Source organism: Mastacembelus armatus, chromosome 12 (genome assembly GCF_900324485.2).
Source record: "Mastacembelus armatus chromosome 12, fMasArm1.2, whole genome shotgun sequence".
Taxonomy (NCBI): domain Eukaryota; kingdom Metazoa; phylum Chordata; class Actinopteri; order Synbranchiformes; family Mastacembelidae; genus Mastacembelus; species Mastacembelus armatus.
This window is the reverse complement of record NC_046644.1, coordinates 10763833-10786240: the sequence shown is the minus strand read 5'-3', so window position 1 is coordinate 10786240 and position 22408 is coordinate 10763833. Positions and strand designations below refer to the sequence as shown.

The following is a 22408-nucleotide window of genomic DNA, read 5'->3' as shown; positions in this document are numbered from 1 at the left end:
TAGCAACATAAAACACAGAGAGAGAGTGAGATCTGAATGCATGTGGGTCACATTATGGATTGTTTTAATGTGATAATTCCCACATGCACAACAATTTATGTTCGACCTGTAGTATCAGAGGCTCATAGTACAGACTTCTAACAAAAATCCAAGTCATTTAGACTTAGATGTACTCTATATAGAAGTTAAAGCCTTAAACAACATACTGTGATCCAAAAAAAAAAAAATCTTCATTTTGCAATATGTGATAAGGTATAATATATGTAGGTGATAACCTGCCAAATATTAAACCACGTGAGGTAATGAGATCGTGCAGCTGAATGCAAAATGCAGGATCTAACAAGAGCTTTCTAAATTCACCCTTTATCTTCTTGCCTTTCTCTCTGAACACCTATAAGCTCTGGGTCGAAGGGATGTAACAAGAGACGCCGGGGTACGTGGAAAGATTGAAATTTAATCTGTGCGAATGTATGAGGGTGGAATATTAAAGCTTGATGTTCAAAAGTAAGGTTTAAAGAGTGGTTAAATCATTCCTGATAACAGAGTGACTGCTCTAGAAATCCCAAATCTAATTCAAAACAAACCAAATAAAGCAAAAAAGGTGCTACTGAATCAGGTCTCTATTAGCTGAAGGCCTTTAAATCAGATATACACCAGGCAGTGTTCAGCTTTTATAGGAGATAAACTTTATTCATTTTCCAACATTATTTATTTATTCCTGTACAACCTTCACACGGCTCACGTCATTATTCTTTTTTACAGAGAATATGTGTGTGTTGTGTGTATCATATTGAAAAGGCTATCCTCTTCCAAACAAAAAAATAAACACAATAACAAAAGGCTGATATATATAATTTAGACTCAAAGAATGAGGTAACAATTCACAGTAAAAATCCTTCAAGTTTTTTTTTTATCTCTTAAGAACTTAAACCTGCAGTATGTTTTTCATATTCATAAAAATTCTTGGAAACAGTAAGAAAATAAAACAAAACAAAAAGCAAAAAAGCGCTTTTACAAATCTTCAGCTCAAGTCTTTAATCCTCTCCCCATCAATGATATTGTAGAAAAAAAAAAAAGGTGCGTGAAAAGGTGCGTTTGGTATGTATGTCTCCTGCGCTAAAAGAAGTGGTAGTGGGGGACGGGGTAGGCGGGCACTTTCATGACAGGCAACAGAAGCATTCTCTTGGGCAAACCTAGAGGGGAGACATGAGAAGAGCACAGCTCTGCATGAGACCAGGGCAACAAATAACCAAGTGTTTCTATGCTCACTACACTACACACTTCGCTACAAGTACGTCCAACAAACACTCATCACACTACAAATATAGAGCGCCCAAACGGGGGGAGGGAGTGTAACGTGTAAGTCGAGGTGGCAGCCTTTATCACTGGTTAGAGGAACTGAGATGGTAAGAGATTCAGAGTTAAAGAGAAGAAAATAAATAACATTAACGTGTATTTGTAATTTTTTACAACTTGGGTCTTATTTTAGTAGTTTTATCTATCTTTTTGGTTGGTTATGACATGTTACATCACTACAGCTAAGTCAGATGAGTTGGGAAACATAAATGGTCAGATGATCAGAAACGCTGGAAACAAGCCAACGATTGAGCCAGATGATGTACCACTTTGCTTAAGTGCACTAATTCAATATTGCAGAAATACTCAGTGGGCAGCACTAAGGGAAGTACAGGAGATCAAAGTTGTAACTTTGGACTTTTGTTCTTCTAAGCAATATCCTTATATTCCCAGGTCTTAGCTATTAGCCCGGTGAGTACAATGTTGTTATTACCACAAATGAAAACATTTGAGACAAAACTGCTAAATTAGGGCCCAAATTGTAATAAAGTGAAAAAAGAGATAATAGAAGAAGATAAGCTATGGTTTCTGCTGTCCTGTAATGTGTCCATCGCAAAAGGCTTTTGGAATAATGATAATGAATAATAATGATGATGTTCCATGAGGTAAATATTTTGTTCTATGATGTGAAGTTCTGTGTTCTATGATTTAATTTTCTGTGCTCTATGTGATATTTTTTAGATCATTTTAGAGTGTGCCCAGTGTTTGCCAACAAGAAAACCTAAAGCAGAAACAGGAGCAGCAAAAATGCAGGAGCTGGATGAAAGTTTTGCAACCAAATGATAAATGTGGAGGTCCTGAAGTTTTCAGGTGTTACTTCTCTCTCTCATTTTATCTAGTAAAAGTCAAAATGAATATAATATTTAAAAAAAGATACTCCCTCACAATAATTTTTTATTATTTATGCAATGTGAGTCTAAAAAGAAAAAACAGAAACCTCAAACAGAAATTGTATGGAATATTTTGCATGTGTTGGAGTCTTACCTCAGAATTTTTCACAGGATCTCTATTGACATACTGGGAACCATGAGCAGGAGGCCCAGCATAGACAAAACCACCACACCAAGCTGATTTCATCCTAAAACCTAATTCTCTAACTCTTAGTATATTTCTAGTTTTCCTGTCTTTTCTTTGTGAAATGAATTGAACTCAACTTCCATTGTGGGAGATTACTGCTCAGGTTAAAGGTCAGGGTCAGCTGAACGTTCTATGATCACCCACTAGCAAACATGACATGTATTGATGCATAACAAAGATTTATGCTTCAGCCATCCCCATATACTGCTACTGGAAACCCAATCACCTATTTATTTACCAAGCCTTCTCGTTGGCCAGCCATGAAGAAACCTACTGAATGCATTTTCACATTTATAAGTTTGGTGTAAGTGACACCTACCAATGAATTCTAGGTATTTGGTAAGAGTGGCTGTTACACTAACATGTGAAATATGTGTGGACACCAGGGGATGAACAGAAACAACCCAAAGAAATGCAGAGTTAAAGGTATCATAAACAGAAAACTAAAGCATGCTTCATTTTGAGGGCTGCTGGGATCTCAGGGGGTTACTAAGCGTCTACCTGGTGCCTCAGACCAGTTTCTCTCAGCACATAAGCCCCTTTCAAGCTGCAAACTGTACAATGGATAGAGTGTACACATGTGTACACCAATACACAAGCCTGAGTCTGTTGAGATAACTATCAAAGAGGGAGCAGGACAGAGACATGTATGCAGTAAATTTTGTCTGAGTACCTAAGGTCAGGGGCATAGTGTAAATTTTAGCCCATAAATGTGTGTGTATGTGTGTGTGTGTGAGAGAGAGAGAGAAAGAGAGAGAGAGCCCAGTAACCTGGCAGGAGCAGTGCTGCAGTGGTGACACGACCCTGCCACCTTGTTGCAAATAACAGTGGTTTAAATGAGGAACTCACACTATGCCTTCTGCTAATCTAAGTAGAAATGAGGATGATGGGCAGCACAGGCAGCCTGTCTGGGTTAATATAATCCCAGGACCAACTGTATTCACTGATCTGTGAAGGCAAAGGACTGCAGGTGTAGCTTTCTGTGTCATTGTAATCATGATCAGCTTCTGGGAATTTCGAAGTCGGCAGCTCACTGACAGAGCAGTGGTCCAACCATAACAGATGAGGGTGTGAGTGACAATGAGCAGATTAAGAAACAAGTGGCGAGCAGACAGCTAGCACAGAAAGATTTGCCTGAAGCACGCAACGAGGAGCCAGCAGTTAAAATTTTAATCAGCTACAACAAAATTCAGTGCCAAAGAGTAAAACTTGGATTAAAATGGAATCAAAGTTTTAAAGTCATTTTGAGAAACTAGAGCAAAAAAGGCAGTGGAGAAGAAGACTAGAGCTGTATCATAAGCTTATTGAAGAATTTAACCACTATTGGTTAGCAGGTTATTGCCTGAAAAGAGGCAGGAAGGTTGTAGATGGCAGAAATAAGGCAAAATGATGAGGTGTGGACAGGAAAACAAACAAGCACGTACCGTATGCAGGAGCAGCTGCTGCGGCAGGGCTGTAGCCATACGGTGTCCCAAAGCCTGTTGTGGGGGGGAGGGTACAGGGTCTAATTCAAATATGCACTTGTTTAAATCCATGCTTCACTTTTCAATATTAAGTTTAGATGAGTGTTTTAGCCACCCTGAATTCTAGCAGAGAGATGCACAGGCCTAAGTTAAAGTATTACTACTTTCTAACAAGATATGTTTATGGACATTGAGCACAAATGAAAAATAAATCTCAAAATAAGGCTTTAAAAAAAAAAAAAAAAAATCAGATAATCATTGTGCAGTTTTGCTGCTGGCTTGTCTGAAAACACTGTTTATTATTGCATGCATTAATGTAACTACTGCTCCTTATATGTCTCTATAGGGTATTTCTGAAAGCCTGCACAGCTAGAAGGAAAAATGGATATTTATTCAAGAAAAAACTGAGCAAGCAGCTTAAAGCAGAAGAAAATGTCAATACTGTAAAACCAACAGTAAAAGAAAATGTCAACACTACCAATGACTACCATGTTTAATATGACAAAAATTACAATATAGAACAAATATGAATCAGAAGACATTAGGTGGGATTACAAATTAGCTGTTACCAAATTGGTGATTATTTTTTTATCAAAAGGCCAAAATTAAACCTAATTCAAGTAAATAAAAAATACCCTTTGAAAACATGCTTATTGCCTGTAAAAAAAACCAAACCAAAACAAAAAAAACCCCAATAATAACAATACACATAGCCTCATAGCCCATAACTAGCCTCTCACTACAGTACCTGGGGTCACATATCCAGGTGCGGCTGCACTGATGAAGGCTCCTCTTGCGAGGGCTGCTCTTCCTCTTCCTCTGGCTACCTGAGCTGCTACTGCTGAGGCTGCTGCTGCTGCCGCCAGGGCTCCTTTAGTCTAAATGTAGAGACACAATACGTATTATACATCCATGTGTTTTAAACATTCATGATGCCAAAATAAATACAGGATACACAACAAATACAGGATACACAACAAGTCTGCACACAAACTCACTGATAGAAAAAAAGGAAGAGTGGTGATCTAATGGCTGCCAGGCACCTTTGATTAGACACTTGTTAAACACTGTTATTGATTGATTGATAGACAAATTTCCCCACATCTCTACAAGGGTGACATTGATCAGTGCAGAGGTTTAAATGTTTCAATGTGTAATATTTAGAGCAACCTATTAGCAGAAATGGAATATAGTATACATAAATATGCTGTCATTAGTGTGTAATCACTGTAAAATGCCAACTGTTGCATTTTATTAATCTTAGAATGAGACTTTTGAAACTACACAGGAAGCGGGTCTCCTTTAAAGAAGGCAGCCATGTTGCACTGCCATGTTTCTACAGTAGCCCAGAATGGACAAAGAAAACAAAGAATTGTGTTTTGTTTTAAAAGGTGATGGGACCTGGAAATAGGGGTGGGGTGAGATGGGGTACTCAGAAGGTTGCATTCTGCAATCTCACCACTATATGCTGATAAATCTTTCACATTTTACACTTTGCACCTTTAAAGCTGCACTCACCAGTTGGCTCTCAGGGAAGACATTGAGAGAATGAACTGATTATGTATTATGTCATTCACAGTGTGTAAACGCACATGATGTGCCCTCTGTGTCTGTTATGTGCTATATCTAATACATGTGTGTGCGCTTGCTTACCTGAGACAATATCTTCTTTTTCTTGTTTGCAGCTGCATTAGGACCAGAGAAGAGTTTTTCCAGTGCAGCTAGAGCAGCACTAGCCTTTGCTACCTTTTTGTTGGGGCCTGCCCCACGAAACTTCTGCCCATCGACCTCCACCTGACATGTACACACAAAGGCACACACAGAGCATCAAATATTAATCAAAGCTTTGGGATCTTAGTTGGACAAAGGGGAGCTCTGGAGCCATGCTATCATTTTACTGCCATAATTTGTCAGTTATAATTATAGTCTTTTCTAGCTGTGTGTCTCACTTTTTATGTTACGTATCTGTCAAAATTCACAATCACACAATAATGTTGCCCAAATGAGTTTATCAGCCATCAGTAACTCAGTCAGCAAGTCTGGCTGAACAGGACAGCTTGTTTAGCGATGCCCTGCTGTCAAGCAGGCCTTCTAATCAATCAGCAGAGCGACGGAGCAGCCAGGCATGTTGGAAAACAACACACCCCACAGAGAACAGCCCTGCTTTAGGAACCGAATTGACTGATTGACTCTAACGGTGATCAGGCTGTTTCAGAGTGAGTGAGTGTGTGTGTGTGTCTTTGCCTCTGTATATGTTTCCGCCTTGGTAAAATGCATGTGCACCTGTGAAATCTAAATATTTATTCTACAGTATATTTTTATGGTTCTATTTCATGGCTCCATACTCTTGTGCATGTGTACATGCTTAATAATCACTTAGCGGTGTCAGTCTGTCTGTATATAAAACTCTTACCTCCATAACAAAGCGTTTGTCGTGGCTGCCTCCACTTTCAGATATGAGCTCGTATTTGAGGCCTCGTCTCTTTTCATTCAGCTCCATGACAGGATTTTTTCCACTTGGCGTCAGTATGGGACCCTGAGTTCGCACCTGGGGAGTAAAGATGTTATTAACGTAATTGAATTTAAAAGCATTTCATTGTTTTGATAAAATGCAAAAAAACAAAAAAACAAAACGAAACAAAAAAAAAAACAAAAAAAAAAACATTACTGGCCAGGGATTTGAAGCACAACTATGATCAGTATTTGACTAAGCTTAGATCCTTTTACAGCCTTAAAACACACTGACTACCTGTTACATTTGAATAATTTGAAATGAATTCCCACCTCCAGTGTGTTGGAACTGTCCGAGGAGTGTGTTGGGTTATTGCTATTGTGTGAGGACGTCTCGCTCTTCCCCTCACCATCCGACTTCTCATCTGAACTCATGGGATCCAGGTCTGAGTCGAAACCTGTTGGGTAACCCATTGCCTGGAGAACCTAGAGTGGAAAAAGATTCATGAATGAGTCTTATATCACTCCACCATGTTGATGATACTCTATTTCAATAAAAATAGAGCCTTTACAATACATGACACAAAGTCACATAAGTGTAGTGTAAGTCCTCGACAGCACCTGCAGCAGCAAAGTGATTCAGAATAATATGCAGGTGAATATGAAAAGAGGAATGACAAATTTTTGATCCAGACAGGTGACTCTGTTACAGCTGCTGAACCAGCCACTACAGTGGGACAATGTGTGAAAGAAAACAGATGATAGAGGGAAGCTGACGGAGAGAAAGATCAAAAGGTGAGAAAGAAAGTGAGAGAGAAAGAGAATAGAAAAGGGAGAGATGGGGAGAAAGAGCCTTTTATGGGAATGGACCGAATAGCGGATTATCCCAGCTCTGTGCTCTGGAGAGCCTCTTTGTTCACAACCACTTTGGGATTACATGGATTTGCCCACCTTCATCCTTCCTCTCACACACACACACACACACACACACACACACACACACACACACACACACACACACACACACACACACACACACACACACACACACACACACACACCAATATGAATACAGAGGGAAAAAATCATATTCATAGGTACATACAGGATTGGCTGTAACTGAAACTTCAAAGTTATTCAAGTCACTAAAAGAACCATGTCTTTGTTTTAATAGTGGGTTTTTTATCATGTCTGTTATGATATGTCTAAATATGCACAAGCAAAATTAGTCCAGATGAAATTCAGACATTAAATTCAGACATTAGCAGGTGAAATTACAAACTCTTCTTCAGGTGCACATATAGCACATTTACTTTCATTTCTGCATATGTTTTCTTACCTTGACAGCGACATGGAGCTTGGCGGTCTTCTTGGAAGATCCTGATGCTTCATAAATGGTTCCATCCAGATCCACAGACATGGTGAAGACTGGAGCGTGAACCGGGCCCGACTGGGACAGCAGACGATACTGCAGCCCCGGCCGGATCTGGTTCAACCGCATCAGGGCATTCATTGGCTGATTGGAGTCTATGGCTTTACTGTCCAGGACTGATGCAAAAAAATGGAAGGAAAAAGTGGAGCAGATTAGGGCTGATTTAATAAGGATATATATATATATATATATATATATATATATATATATATATATATATATATATATATATATATATATATATATATATATATATATATACTATATATATATACTATATATATATATATATATATAGTATATATCAGTTATCCAGATGGAGTGGGACAGACTGGGCCAATTCAGAGAAAATATATGTAATAAATTTTAATATTAAATATTAAATATTAAATTAATTTAATATTTTCTAAAGGTTTTCAGAGCTCTGTTGTGTGTTTTCGTGATAATAAAGGTGCCTCTATATTTTCTTTCTCTTTTAGTGGCTTTCGTCCTGTTTGCCAATATCTAAAAATGCCTCTCTGCCTCCATTAGTAATGCTTCATCTTCTCCTTATATGAAGAAAGAGCTGGGGATAGTTGGGTGGCCTACTAAAATGCTAGCAATCAATGCTATTGATCTCCCTCTAAGGGATGGAAGGAGGATGGAAGGGAGAGAGACAGGGGAAAGGACAAAAAATAGAGACAATGGGAAGAGAAGCAAGGTTTGTTTGAAGAGAATAGAATTTACGGTAACTACTTGCACCACTGAGAGTGATACTTTGTTTGCAGTGGTAAAATGTGTTTTAATATCTATTCTTGTAGGTCAATCAATACCTTTTTCCAGCTTTAAAATAGAACGACCATAAAGAGCTAAAAAACAAACATGTACCATATTCACATAAACAAGAAATGGAACTTTCCTATATTTTCTTTCCTTCCTTCTCATACCTTTCCTCAGATTCCTCTTCATCTTCTTAATAAGGTCTTTGTCGTCCATCGCTCCATCCTCGTATGGTCTCTTCAGACCTAAGCCTACAAGAGAGAGACCCAGAGAAACAGATTTACTATTTAGTCACTAACTACAGCTGATGTTTATATGATTATAAACAAAGGCACTTTTGTGTGACAGAAGGACATAGAGGTAAAGTAGCAAGAACAAACAATGTATGAGAACGAGCATCAAAGATGGATAAACTCACAGAACAGACAGGCAGACCAACCAAACAGTCAAACAACGAGGGAGACATACAGTATAAGCTTCTTTCCTACACGCGCCATAATCTGTAAATGCTCTGGCAATTTTCCATGTCAGTCAGTCATGAGGTACTAAAAAGTGCCAAGCTGATTTTCCATGAAAGTCTCTTTGGACATTTGCCAACTTAAGATCTCATGAGATTTGTCTGATCTCATTTGATTTCTCTAATGCGAACAAAAGCAGAAACATTCCTGCATAGAGCATGAACAAGTTAATGTGATTTCACCTGGGGCACTGTGTCTTTGGTGTGATATTCACATGTCACAGACAAAAAGAAAAAAAAACAAAAACAAAAAACCACCACGTATGAAAACAAAGCCTTACTGATGGTGTTGTCGGAGGTAATGTGTACAAAATACCATAACACGCCCAGAAAGGTCACATGATTTAAAAAGCCCTCAGTCTGACCCAGATACTGTAAGTGAATTCAGGTATGTAGTGTCCATATGAGAAAGGGGCACACAGGCTGACAGCCAGGCTTTCAGAAAGATTAGCAGACACACATTGAAGGATGGATACACACAGCCTGAAAGCCTGAATAGACACATAATCAGGCACATGCAGACAGAGGCTGAAAGGCTGACATGTGGGGGATGAATTGGATGAAAGATGGAGACACACACAGGCTAAGACAAAAGATGAGGGCTGTGCAGACAGACAGGTGGAGGGGTACACACCTTCTTTATCAGCCCAAGGGTATTTCTGTGATGGTTTATGTGAGGGAAGAGGCTCCATCTCCAACACCTTGTAGATCTGCCCAAATGCCATGAGTCTGAGAGCATGCTGTTGAACGTGAAACACACACATAGGGAAAGAGAGAACGCTGAAAGAATGAATTCAAACTCACAGACTGTATAGACATCATCAAAACAGTTTTAAATTCAGTTTTCTGTAAACTTATATTTAGGCTGGTGTGCTAATGCAGGACTGAACAGGAACTTGTAAAGAAGATAAGCCTGAAAAAACAGGCTTATGCAAAGATACTTATCTTCACAAATGCTAGTTGACCTTATCAAAATATAAAAGCATGTGGGGAAATGTGTACGGGAGCACTAAATCTTAGCCAGAATCTGTACATTAATAAATGTCTGGATAAAAGTTTGAAAAGTCAGATATTCTGGCCAACATGCACAAGTGTTCATTTATCATTTTCAATCTACACAAACAATCAGAAAGAAAACCTGAAGTGCACACAGTGGCTCTACTAATATATATCCATTAGGGAGCTAGAGTGTCTCAGATATTCATGAGACTCAGTGTAGCTCATTGACAGAATAGCTCCCTCTCTCCTATCTGCTCTTGTATCTGTTCCAATACAATTATCCCCATTGACATTCCAGCCTCGTTCAGGCTGCCTTCAAAGGAAATGGACGGCAGGATTCACTAAGCCATGCGGCTCAGAAGCTGCCCTGCTCAGTCGAGTGTGTGTGTGAAGAAGGACATGACAGCACGCAAAGCACAAAAGTGCACGCACACAAATACTGTCCTCAGGGTGTCAGAAATGGATTTATGGCTTGCAATGGCAATAGTTTCCCCACACCATTCATTAAAATGCAGCACCACACAGCTCTTTCTGGAGACACACATTGACACTTGCACAGTGTATGCTGTGTATTTGTGTGCATGCAGATTGTGTGGTTGGGGTGGTGTTATGGGGTCTTTTGATCTGGTAATAGGTGTGTTGCTAACTGATTCCAACACTGACAGCTCAGGATGTGAACAGCTGGATGATAACAACAATGTCTTTAAACTGCAGTGTGTGTCCAGTATGTGTGTGTGTGTGTACCTGTGCACTATAGGTAATGTCTTCAGCCTGCTGGTCGGTCATGTTGGCTAGTGTGTTTGTTGGCTCTTTCTCACATGGGTCGTGTAACCCTGGGCCACCTGGGTAAGGGGGAGGAGGGGAAGATGACACAGACACACAAGTCAGCTGTTTTCACTTCATGTAGTGACACTTTCACTCAGCAACAATTAATTAGCCTGCACTGCCACAACATAAGCAACAGTGGAAACCGTAGCAATTAAAATCAGCAACAGAAAAATCAAACTTGCTGTGCGCTTTTCAAACCAGTCCCTCAATTTAAAAAAGTAAAAATCATCATCACTGGTCTTAAAATTGAATATTGTAGGTAATATGGATGAATGAATATTTTCTTGCCAGTGTGGCAGATTTTCCCTTAAAAATGAAACTTCAGATCAAATTAAATGTTCACATACACTTTTCTCTTAGAAATAGTATACAATTCTACAATATTATATTAAATAAAAATGAAATTTTGTGTAAATGTACTTTTAAAAAAATAGATTTTTTTCTCCAAGGCTGTACAACATTTCTTAAAGAAACCTTTTGGCTGGTCCTAATTAAGTTGCTCGTCTATTGATGACCTGCATCAGACAGCTGTGCTCTGCTGTGTCATTGATAACTCAACCTGTCTAACAAAAACAGCTGAAAAATGTGCCAAGCAGAACTTCTATGTCTTCAGCCTTACTTGGCATGTTCACTGGCTATGCTCATCAGTACTGACGTGAAATTTATACGATAACACACAAGTTCTTCTGTTGATTCTCAAACTCAGTTGGACATCCATACACACACCACTGCTCCATACCTGGTAACAGTATGCCTGAGGCCAGACACTCCATCACTCGACGGAGGGCTTCGCCTGCCCCAAGAGGTCTGTTGCAGGTTGCAATTGCCTTCTCGCAGATAAGCTCTAAGGGCTGCAAAAACACATGCACACACATAAATGTTCACATTTCAATAAAACTGTGACCCTTCAATTACTCTTATGAGGAGGAAGATGTTTTGACAAAAAGCTTTATAGTACAATGAAATGTAAAAACGTTCAAGGCAACTGAACACTTTCTTTTCATTTAATACTCAAACACAAGTAACGACAGCGAAAGACTCACCCATCCCTTGAGAGGTTCCCAGACAGGGTGTTGATTACACATGTCTCTTAGTATCCTGAGAACGATAACGCAGGACTTGAGACCGTTCACTCGAGCCTGAGAGAGATAGAAGTTATAGAAGAGGTAAAGACAGAAGGAGGCAAGAAGGAAGATTAAACAGGAAAAAGAAGGAAGAGAATTGAGCTTAGGAGTAGTGGTATACGTGCAAACACATGCAGATAAACAGCCACAAAGCCACATTCATAAGTAACTGTATCTATCTGAAACTCTGCAAGAGCTCCCTGCACTGAAAGAATATTCTGAGTTGTTTGAGGTCCTAAAAAATTGTTTTTTCTAAAAATTATTTCAATATATGTCCTAATTTCACTTTTGTCTCTTATCTACTATCTGAATTTGTATGTTTTTTTTTTTTTCTTTTTTCCCAGTAAAGTAAGTGAGTTGGGAGACAGATGGGTAAGGGCATGGGATGGGTATCAAAGGGAAGCACTGACATACTGTACAGAGCAGACAGGTTCACATAATAGCCAAAAACAAAAACAAGTATCAACCACTGCTTTTGTAGCCTTACGACACTTCTTACATCCATCGTTTTTCTAATTTGATGGTTGAAGGGAAATATTATATATGAGTAGTAAATAGTAAAAATACACTTTTTGGGAGATTTTTAAAGAATGTTTTGCTAATGATACTGTAAAACAACATCCTGCAAACTAAACTGCATAGAAAAGTGCATAGAAAACATGATTATTATCCATATTGCTTTTAATTAAGGGTTTGTGATAATGCAAACATATACATTTAAATTTATGTTAATGTGTATGTTAAAGTATTTCACACTTGCATCTCTTATTGATTACTCAAAAGTGAGTGGGCATAACAAGCACCACAGTATCAACTGACAGTGAGTGTACCACCTCTGGGTGATTCGTCAGGCTACAATAAGCATCGGGCAGGAAGACAGGAAGTGAGTGGGTGCCGACCTGGAACCACTTGGCGTGTCGCAGCGCTGCCAGGGCCAACAGACATCTGTGTCTATCCAGCACCTCCCCCTCCTCCTCCTCAGCCTCCACTCTCTGCGCAGCAGCACCCAACACTGCCACAAAACAATAACAACCCAATATAGAGAACATAAAACACACACACGTCACTGTCCGAGTGTGTGTGTGTGTCTTTGAGTTTTGCGTGTGTGAATGTATGCAGACACACTTGAAACTGCGTGTGAATGCACACATACGCACACACGTGCATGGATATTTTGGTACATACAAGGTGCTTTTCATGCCATAAAGCTGTTCCCCTCCTTGCGGAAAGTGCTCACTCTGTATAGTTTGCAGATCTGCAATGAATGCGCACTAAAGCTCCTTCGCTCTTTAAAAGGTGCGTTATTTTCAACACTGATCAGTCGAACAGGTCTTAACTGCATCCTATGTTGACAGCACATAGTAATACAGGATGCACTATTCCTCTTACACATGAATGTGTTGAAAATTACACACACACTATTCAGCAGGGATATTTAACACCCATCTGTCACCGATAAATCAGTGAAAAGGAGAGCAACCAGGTTCACAAGGGAAGAGACAACTTTGTGGGATGGAGAGCGTCCCCACAGACACACACCAGACAAATACCTAAGGAGTGTTTGATTTACTGTGTGTGGGCACCGTTGAGATCTGTCGGGTCATTTCCCGTGTGCCCAGCATGGTAAATCAATCGTGCCTTTATGTATTTGAAGAGGATTTCATTTATTTTGATCCAGTCTGCACGAGGCAGGAGTCAAAATAGGAGATTGTTTTTCATCTGAATTACTTGAGGTGCACTTGATTTCACAGGCTCATAAAGAAATGGTGCAGTGAAAGCAATTCAATATGGGGCAAACACAGAATCAAGCGCTCCTAAAGTAGAACTGAAAAGAAAAAAAAAAATCTAAGATACTGACCCAGTCTGAGACAAACAGAACACAAGAGGGATCAAGGCAGGGTTTAGTCAGAGCACCATGGTTGGTAAAACAGGAGCATTCTTAAACTTCTATATTTAAGCATTTGATTCATGCCACCCAACACACTGAACTGGTTGAGTTACTACACTCTACAGCTTAAAAATCAGCGCAGAGTCTATGATGTGCAAGGCGAGCTGAATCAAACACAGCTGTAGGTGAATGAGAGCTGTTACGTGGAGTTTCCAATGAGGATTTACTGTGTGTGGGACCTACTGTAACAGAAATAAAACACACTAAAGTGTCCTTTGGGTCTATATGAAACACAGCTAGGTAAATATTTTCCCAATCATTTGCCTGTAGAGAAAATTCTTCCCTCAAGGGGTATTAAACTGAAATGCCAAATGTGTCTGATGTTTAGCAGCATGAGAACATCTATCTCACATTATCCATGAACTCATCTGGCCATGATTGCAGTATAGCTCCTTCTCCATCTAATGTATGCAGTATGGGTGTTTGTGCTTGATATATAATGGTGTATCTCAAGGTCTGCTAGTGGATCATTATAGTCTTTCTCCTCTTGCTTGTCCTCCCACTGTGCTCTCAAGTGCTCCTCTGGCCGCTCCCTCACTCAGCGCTCTACTTTTATCACTATCTCCTGTGGAGCTGGATGCTGTTCTTAGCCTCAGTCTCATTTAAAAAAAATCTCTTTGCTATCGTATCTCTAATTTACTGTCACAGAGCTGTTCACAGCCTCGTTCTTCCCTCTATGATGGCACAAACATTGGATACATGCATCTGATATATTGTCTATGTTAAATAAAATGTACTCCTGTGAAGTGTACGTATATATATATATATATATATATAAATCAAAAAACAGGTTATTTCGTGACTGATGGCAACCCTATTTTAGATCAATATATTGACAATCTGATGTCACAACAGGAGGCATTATTGATCATTCAGCATTCAAAAAGTGTTTCCTGAAAAAATCTGTACAGATGGAAAGCTGAAATAAATATAATAATTCCTATATGAGTGTACTATTTTTTTTATGTAGGAGTCTGTGTGTCTTTCAGTTTATTTTTTTGATTTTAGGGTCCTAATCAAGAGGTACCAGTATTTGTGTGTCTAGATGCATGTGGTAATGTGTAAAGCAATGGAGTAATAGAAAATATTCCTCAACCTCCATTGGTGCCTGATGAAATCTGAACAATTAGACATCTGGCAGGTGACAGGTATCTTTGCCCGTCACAAAAAAAAAAAATGTTTGCATGCCTTGGTGCTCTTCTTGGCCTTTGAGGAGAGGAAATACTAACAGTCTCCATCTCCATCTGCGGCACGTGGCATGATGTATGTCTAACCTTTGCGCTATCTCTCATCTCTTCCCCGAGACCTGAGTGTCTAGTTGGACAGGAGCCACAGGATAGATGGGCAGCTTGCTACTCCTTGGTTATTGATTTCACTGGCCTGCTGGCCTTGCTTCCCTGTTCCACCTCCTGCTACCAATTATAACCAGTTCCTGTTACCCATGAAAACAGGGGATTGGTGACGGAAGACTGTCTTGTCTTGTGTCAGCATCAGTAAATCAGGTCAATTTTTAAAAGGGAAATAAAAACAATTCTATATGGTAACAAATACAATAAATAAATTACATTTAGTGTATGTGAGTGTGTTGGGGAGTGTGTCTTTTTTGTATTGCTGTGTCCCTACCTTGCCCATTCTTTTTCTCCTGTTCTTTTTCTTCCTCCTCTGCTTCCTCCTCCTCCTCTGCTTCCTCCCCATTCTCCACCTCCTCCTCCTCCTCCTCTTCTTCTTCTTCTTCTACTTCTTCTTCTTCTTCATCATCTTCCCTCACAGCTGGTGAGGTGAGGGTAATCTTCAGTGTGAGTTTGGGCTCTGTTGTAGCTCGTACCAAGATGGCCGCCTCGGGCAAGGAGCTGGTGACCTCATATTTCTCTTCTGTCAGCTTCTGTCGTGTGTCAAACAGACATAACTAGGTGGTCAAAGGCCATAGTTACAGCGTGACTCAGCACAGATGGAAAAGAAGAAGGAGAAGCAAAACACATGAGCCTGCTGCTGCTCCCAGACACTGCTGCATTACTGTAGTTATTACAGGAGAAGTATTAAGTGGAAAAAATGCATGAGGAAAAAAAGCGAGAGAGGCCGACAGGATTGCAGATCCTGTATTGACTGGTTTATGAGATACAACAACACAAAGCCAACACAGATAATGACTGCCAGATAATCAAATAAACACTCTATAAACAAATTATAAGGCGCTGTGAGACGACGAAGAGAAAGGAAGGAAAAAAATAAGTTGGAATATGAAAGGGGATAAGAGCTCTAACCCTTCATAAGAATTTTAGTCACGCTGTAATGATCTTGCGTGTGTGTGTGTGTGTCTACGTCTATAATTTCTCAGTATCACACATTCATTAATGAAAATGCCCATCAGCATGTGCACTACGCTTTATTTACCACTCATTTGATTACTGGTGATCTCTGTGGTCACAATTAAGACATGTTGATAATAATGAACACATGTCAATCTACGCAACCCATTTGAGACTTGACACACGTGTATATAATGTTTATGTGCAAAAATGACTGATAACAATTACTACATCATTCATGCAATAGCAACAACCCACACTCTCTCCCACCGAGGCACATCTGACACATTAACACACACAGGAGGAACTAAAACACAGCATAAGTAGCCCTGCAAAAATGTCTGCTATAGCTGGTGTATGCTGCTGTTGTGTTTGTATATTTAGTTGCATTATTTACATTGCTGGGAGATAAATTTGTGCACACTTTGACACTGAACCCCATGCAGGAGAAAAAGAAATGGCCCTCACAAGGTATTTTGGGTTAGAGTTACAGTAGGTATGTGACACTTATGTTTAGGGTTAGCATTAAGCTTCCAGGATATTAATATATGTCAGCTCAACATCCTCCTAAGTGACAAAAAAAAAAGTGCGCGTGTGTTTGTGCGTGTGTTTCCGGCACAGCTTAAGTGAACAGTGAGTCGCAGAGGGCCCATCTACATTCCATTTGGCACTGATGAGAAAATCAGAATCTGTGGTCACTGAGCTGAGACACGAGATTACCTCACTGCTCACACACACACACACAAACACACACACACACACACACACACAGACACACACGCACACAGACAGACACACACACGCACACAGACACACACCTTCCTGGCTTTCCTCCTCTCACATCACTTAACTGCTAAAAAGAATGAGCATGGAAGAAACACAGTGGCAAAATTTATTCATTGAGTAATTTCTGCACTAGCCGGTCTGGTTGAGGCATTTTTATCACATTAGAAGTCATTTCTAAACACTTTCCCTCCTATCAGAGCTTTAGAGAAAGCAAACATCATATTGACGCTGTATTCGTGCATATCTAACAAATTATTTATGGGATTTTCAATGACTCTAATCAGTATCTGAAAAAGTAGAATAAAGTCTTTTAACTTGACACAGCAAATAAATAGTCAAACAGTGAAAGACAGCAATGAAAAAAACAAGTCTGCATTTTATGTATACTGCAGGTGTCAGCGTGTTTGTGTATGAATGTCAGGAGCTTCACTTCTGTGCTGTGACTTGCTAATGAGGCAACATGACACTAATGTAGTGATGAGAGTATTAATCACACATGACTCATACATTCTAAAACACCTCTCAGCTTCTGACTTGGCAGTATTGCTGTCTCCTTCTGACTTATGCCAACACTCAAGACTCTTCTTTCTGCACTTACACATGAACTTATACACACCCATGCACAGCAGTGAGATTTGGAATAGTCAAGCAGAAATACTCATAAAATATGGACTCTAGCTTAATTTCTGACACTGGGGAGATTTGTGCAACAAAAATAATACTTTGTTGGACTAAATTTGGCAGAACCTGGTGTCACTGAACGATGTCAGCAGCATGTTTTACAAGCAACACAGAGAATGGGAAACAGCATCATATGTCTGTATGTGTGTGTGTGTGTGTGTGTGTGTGTGTGTGTGTGTGTGTGTGTGTGTGTGCGCGTGTCTAACCTCTATCTGTTGGGGTAAATTGTGACAGACAGTGTCCAGCAGTGTCTGTGTGGGTTTGTCTCTGCACATCAGCACCAGCTCCAGGTCCATGTCGCCTTTGATCAGGAGGCCTTTTGCCACCAGGCCGATCCTCATCACTCCACACAGCACACCACCAACGCCCGATTCCCTGTTTGCACAGATAACATAAACAATATGTAACATTCACACCTTACATATGAAGTTGTGGGGGCATACACATTTATGTGCATAGCATAGTTATAGAAAAATTATTCTGTTAATTGATGTATGAATTTAAAGAATAAAACATTTTGACACATTATTATTGCTCCTATTTCACACTCAATTCTAATTACAACACACTGACACATTTAAGATGTAAAATTACACATCAGGCAGGATGTCCAATCAGGAGGAGTTTTGTTCCGCTCAACAGGAGACTTCACAACAAGCCATATTTCAATATAAACCAATATTTTACATACTCTTTAGTAAGTAGCTGTGTGATTAAAACGTTAAAATACAAAGTGAAGCTTAGAGAGTGAAAAAAAAAAAGACCCAACAAGGCAATTCAAGACATGTAGTGAACCCTTAATAAAAAGGTTCATGAAGATAGCCGACTGTGGTGTCTGTACCCATAGACCTTCAGGTTAATTTGACCCACTGCTGTTTGGGACCGAGTCCATGCAGAACTTTGTCACCTGTCTACTCTGTCTCATCTATTTTTCAGAATGAATATGTGAAAAATACAGAGTATAGACCAGCCACTTACTCACTCTTGTTAAGAATTAGATCAAGTTTCTACTGGTTTTCTAGCAATCTAATAACAGGTCTGATCACAACCCCTATTAAAACCAACAACCTGTAAGTTCTACAGCTCAGTGTTTGTAAAGATTAACCAAACCAGATTTTGCATGTTAATAAGTCAGCTTAAATGCTGTGGCTACATTTGGACAGATGTGAGAGTGGAATTAATCTTCTTGTCTAAATCTCAGCAGGAAAACTTTTAAGCTCTTTCTAACATTTCACCATATTTTTCTGACACTATTTGATTTTGACCACAGAAACCTGTGGTTTTGACTATTTTATTGACCATTTTTATGTTTCTGGCATTTTATAGACTAAATAATGAATCCATTTATTAAAAAAAAAAATATCATCAAGGAATTAAGCGATATGGAGAATATTTAATTGCAGCTCTGCTATGCATCATTACTCCCTCACCTGTAGCTGTCACTGGAGTCCTCAGTTTCATCCCCAGGATCTTCACCAGGGTCATCTTCCTCTGTGCTGTCTGCTGGTTGGCTGTCGATCTGGCCGTGGACATCATCGCTGCTCTGATCCAGCCAATCAGAGACATGTTTGAGGGCGCATTCAACAGTGGACACCATTGTCTGAACTGCCTCTAGCTCTTGAGAGGAGGGGTAGATGGTGGAGTGTTTTGCCATAACGTGGCGGTCATCATTACTAAAGGAACGGAAGGACCTCTGTAAGGGACAGGAGAATGAAAAACAAAAAAATAAGCAAATCTAATTGATCAAGTTTATGGAAATGGTAAAATATGGGCATGCACAAATACATGTTCACAAACAAACTTTTGGACAGGGAATTTCAAATATACATTGAGGTTTAATCCATCAAATTGAGATTTGGTCTCCCTGCTGGGGACAGACCTTTCTCCATTACATCCCCAAAATAAAAACACACACATTTCTATTATAAGTGAATAACAAAAAAACATATTAACAATGAAATACATAAAGCATCAGTCTGCCGTGCACCATCCCACCATGTGTGTTTTTTGTTTAATGTATTGCCTTCATGCAGACAGGACATATCTTTCTTATGAAATTTTAACCCAGCGACAGCTCCCATTTAATTGAGTTGACCCTGACAGGCATGCACACATGCACGTGTGCATGCCGCTAAGTGAAATTCATCTGACCACCATCCCCATATCCTCGCCACTTGTCCTAATTTAACCAGACACTGTGGTCCTGGGAATTCATGTCAGCTTTTTCATCGTTCTCATTTGCCCCTTGCTACTCTCTGTGAGGAATAAGGAGGAGATCAGGTGGGAGGCATCAGAAAAGGGTAGGAGAGAGGAAAGTAAATGACAATCTGGAGCGTGCATGCAGTAGAGGGCAAGATGGAAGAGAACAGAAGCCAGCTGAAGAAGGACCGTAGCACAGAATCTTTAAAAATGAACAAAGCAAAGCTGATGACTCCATAAACTACAGAGATGAAAGAGATGAGGCACAGTAACTGAGATTTTTGTGATTTGTACTTTGCCAACTCATATGAAAAGATCTTTGAAAAATGTGTGTCACCTGCTTTTAATGTTTCTTAGGACATATATAGATGGGATAACCCTTCGCAAGCATAATGCATTATAATCTATTACTAAAGAATAACATTTTCTCCAGTAGACATAATGTAAATTCTCTGAGACAACTGTATAATTAATAATTAACAAAAATATCCAACAACAGATAATTAATATGCTACAATGCTTTTATGGCTAGCAGCAAAAGCACTTCTGTTCCACTGTTAATTTTCTGTTTCACTATCTTTTGTGTCAGTGTGTGCATATAAATGATATCATCTAGAAATTTGAAGTCACCGAGGTTTTGATATTGCTGATCTTTAGCTTTTCTTTTCAATGCCTTGATTGCTTAGTAGTTTGGTTTTCTTTTATCAGACATTTCACCTTTGGTTCTATCTTTTTTTTTTTTTTTTTTTTTTTTAAATAAAAAAATTTATCTGCATATTATATCTGAGAAAAAAGGATATTATAAGAGATTACAAGCTATTGTTTACATTATCACTTGGTAACCTAAATCCAAACAATAAGGTTCATTTTTAATCATTAGATGTTGTCACACTGTGCTGGGGAGCCGGAGGTGCATAACCCAGTTTGACACGAGGAGGCTCTTCTCAACAAGCTGCAAAGTAGACCTGCTTATCTCTGAGACCCAGATTTCCTTTTATTCATTACACACATACACACCTCTACTCACCCAGAACAACAGACATGCACACACTTAAAGGAGAGATGACCTTTTTGGAAAAATATGGATAGTGTATTTTGAGCGCTACACTGAAATCCAATGACCACCTGTGTGCACGCTCAAACCCACCGACCCCCCCACGCATGCACGCACGCACACAGACATACAGAGACACACACACACACACAGACACTTCATCCCACTCCTAATTGAACTGATGACATTCTCTTTCACCATAGCAAGTGAGATAAAGCCATTAACAGAATGGGGAACAAGCACTGCAAAATAACTGCAGCCTCAGAGCCTGTGTAGCTCAGTATGTAGAGTGCGGCACAAACATTTGGCAGGGTTAGATGCTCCATTCCCACTGGGACTAAACTGTGCTTCTCCAACACTTTCGCAAGACAAACTGGAGGGACACTGAGTGAATTTAGATTCCCCGACAAAATATGCAGGTATTATTAAATATGTTTTACATCAGCATGTAATTTGGGGCTTTTGTGTCCCTTGGTCTCCCTTGAAATGCTGTTTTAATAAATCTTCATTAGTCTTGTGAGGCATCTGACATAACCTTAATATTGGGCTTTCAGATTAAATGTGTGAAAGAGCACAAAAAACACGTCAAGACAGTTTCCAAAGCACCAATGCAGAAAAGATTAGTTGATTGGCAGAAAATAAATCAATAACAAGATGGATAGATTCATAACTAACTAAAATATGAGGATTTTTCACTGTTGATGTTTTACCTCTTTTGACTTGACTTTTGATTTGAGCGCAAAGTACAAAAACATGACAACTGTATGCCAATATGCGTGAATACCTACAGTATGCGTATGTGTACAATGGAGTGTATATCTTTATATTTGTGTGCTTTCTCAGAGCAGTGTTTAACAGACCCAACAGTTGCAGATTTTATGAGCTGTTGCTAATGGGAGCTTCTGCAGCCATAAACCACAATGTGAGAAGAGTGTCTACTACGTGTATGCCTCTGTACTACTCAACTATGGGGGGGGGTTGCTGCCCAGCTGCTCTGATCACCATGTAAATCAGGGCAGTTAAGGAGGACTCACTGACAGGAATCGACCCCCTAGGCCAGCGTGTGCCCAGATAATGCTATAGACATTTAGACAAGTCACATGATAAGAAAGCTACTGTGGCTAAGAGAGGAGGTTGATGGAAGATTTCATGGTCTCACACCGATTTGAAAGGTTCACTGTAACATTCATCCTGTGTTTTTCTTTTAATTAGAAAGTATTACAGTATTTCCTATTTAGCCGTGATTGACAGGTTGGTTAAAGCATTTTTTCCCCTTGAAAAAACAGCTTAACATCTCAGCATCAGTTCCTCAGGTACTTTGTGTTGAAGCACCTGAGGTCACACTCATGAACTCTATGCATTCTTATCCTCTATGCCATCAAAGAGGCACACTTGATCTGTTATAGACTGCTGTGGTCGTCCTTGAGT

At 39.5% G+C, this 22408-nt stretch overlaps 1 protein-coding gene across 2 annotated transcripts in view; it reads right to left on the bottom strand.

The window, feature by feature from the left end:
* Positions 1 to 22408, bottom strand: part of strbp (spermatid perinuclear RNA binding protein) — a 73149-nt gene that overhangs the window by 6887 nt on the left and 43854 nt on the right. The window contains exons 4-19 of one of the 2 annotated variants that reach the window (XM_026296731.2): positions 19158 to 19420; positions 17934 to 18102; positions 15578 to 15836; positions 12906 to 13018; positions 11926 to 12021; positions 11622 to 11733; positions 10799 to 10896; positions 9690 to 9795; positions 8706 to 8789; positions 7687 to 7895; positions 6681 to 6833; positions 6310 to 6444; positions 5550 to 5690; positions 4645 to 4774; positions 3858 to 3911; positions 410 to 1193 (exon numbers count right to left, since the gene is read on the bottom strand). In XM_026296731.2, coding sequence (XP_026152516.1) covers positions 1117 to 1193; positions 3858 to 3911; positions 4645 to 4774; positions 5550 to 5690; positions 6310 to 6444; positions 6681 to 6833; positions 7687 to 7895; positions 8706 to 8789; positions 9690 to 9795; positions 10799 to 10896; positions 11622 to 11733; positions 11926 to 12021; positions 12906 to 13018; positions 15578 to 15836; positions 17934 to 18102; positions 19158 to 19420 — 2199 coding nt within the window. In that variant the 3' untranslated portion in view covers positions 410 to 1116. Of the gene's footprint in view, positions 1 to 409; positions 1194 to 3857; positions 3912 to 4644; positions 4775 to 5549; positions 5691 to 6309; positions 6445 to 6680; positions 6834 to 7686; positions 7896 to 8705; positions 8790 to 9689; positions 9796 to 10798; positions 10897 to 11621; positions 11734 to 11925; positions 12022 to 12905; positions 13019 to 15577; positions 15837 to 17933; positions 18103 to 19157; positions 19421 to 22408 lie in introns of those variants that run through there. The other variant, XM_026296730.1, reaches the window with a different exon arrangement.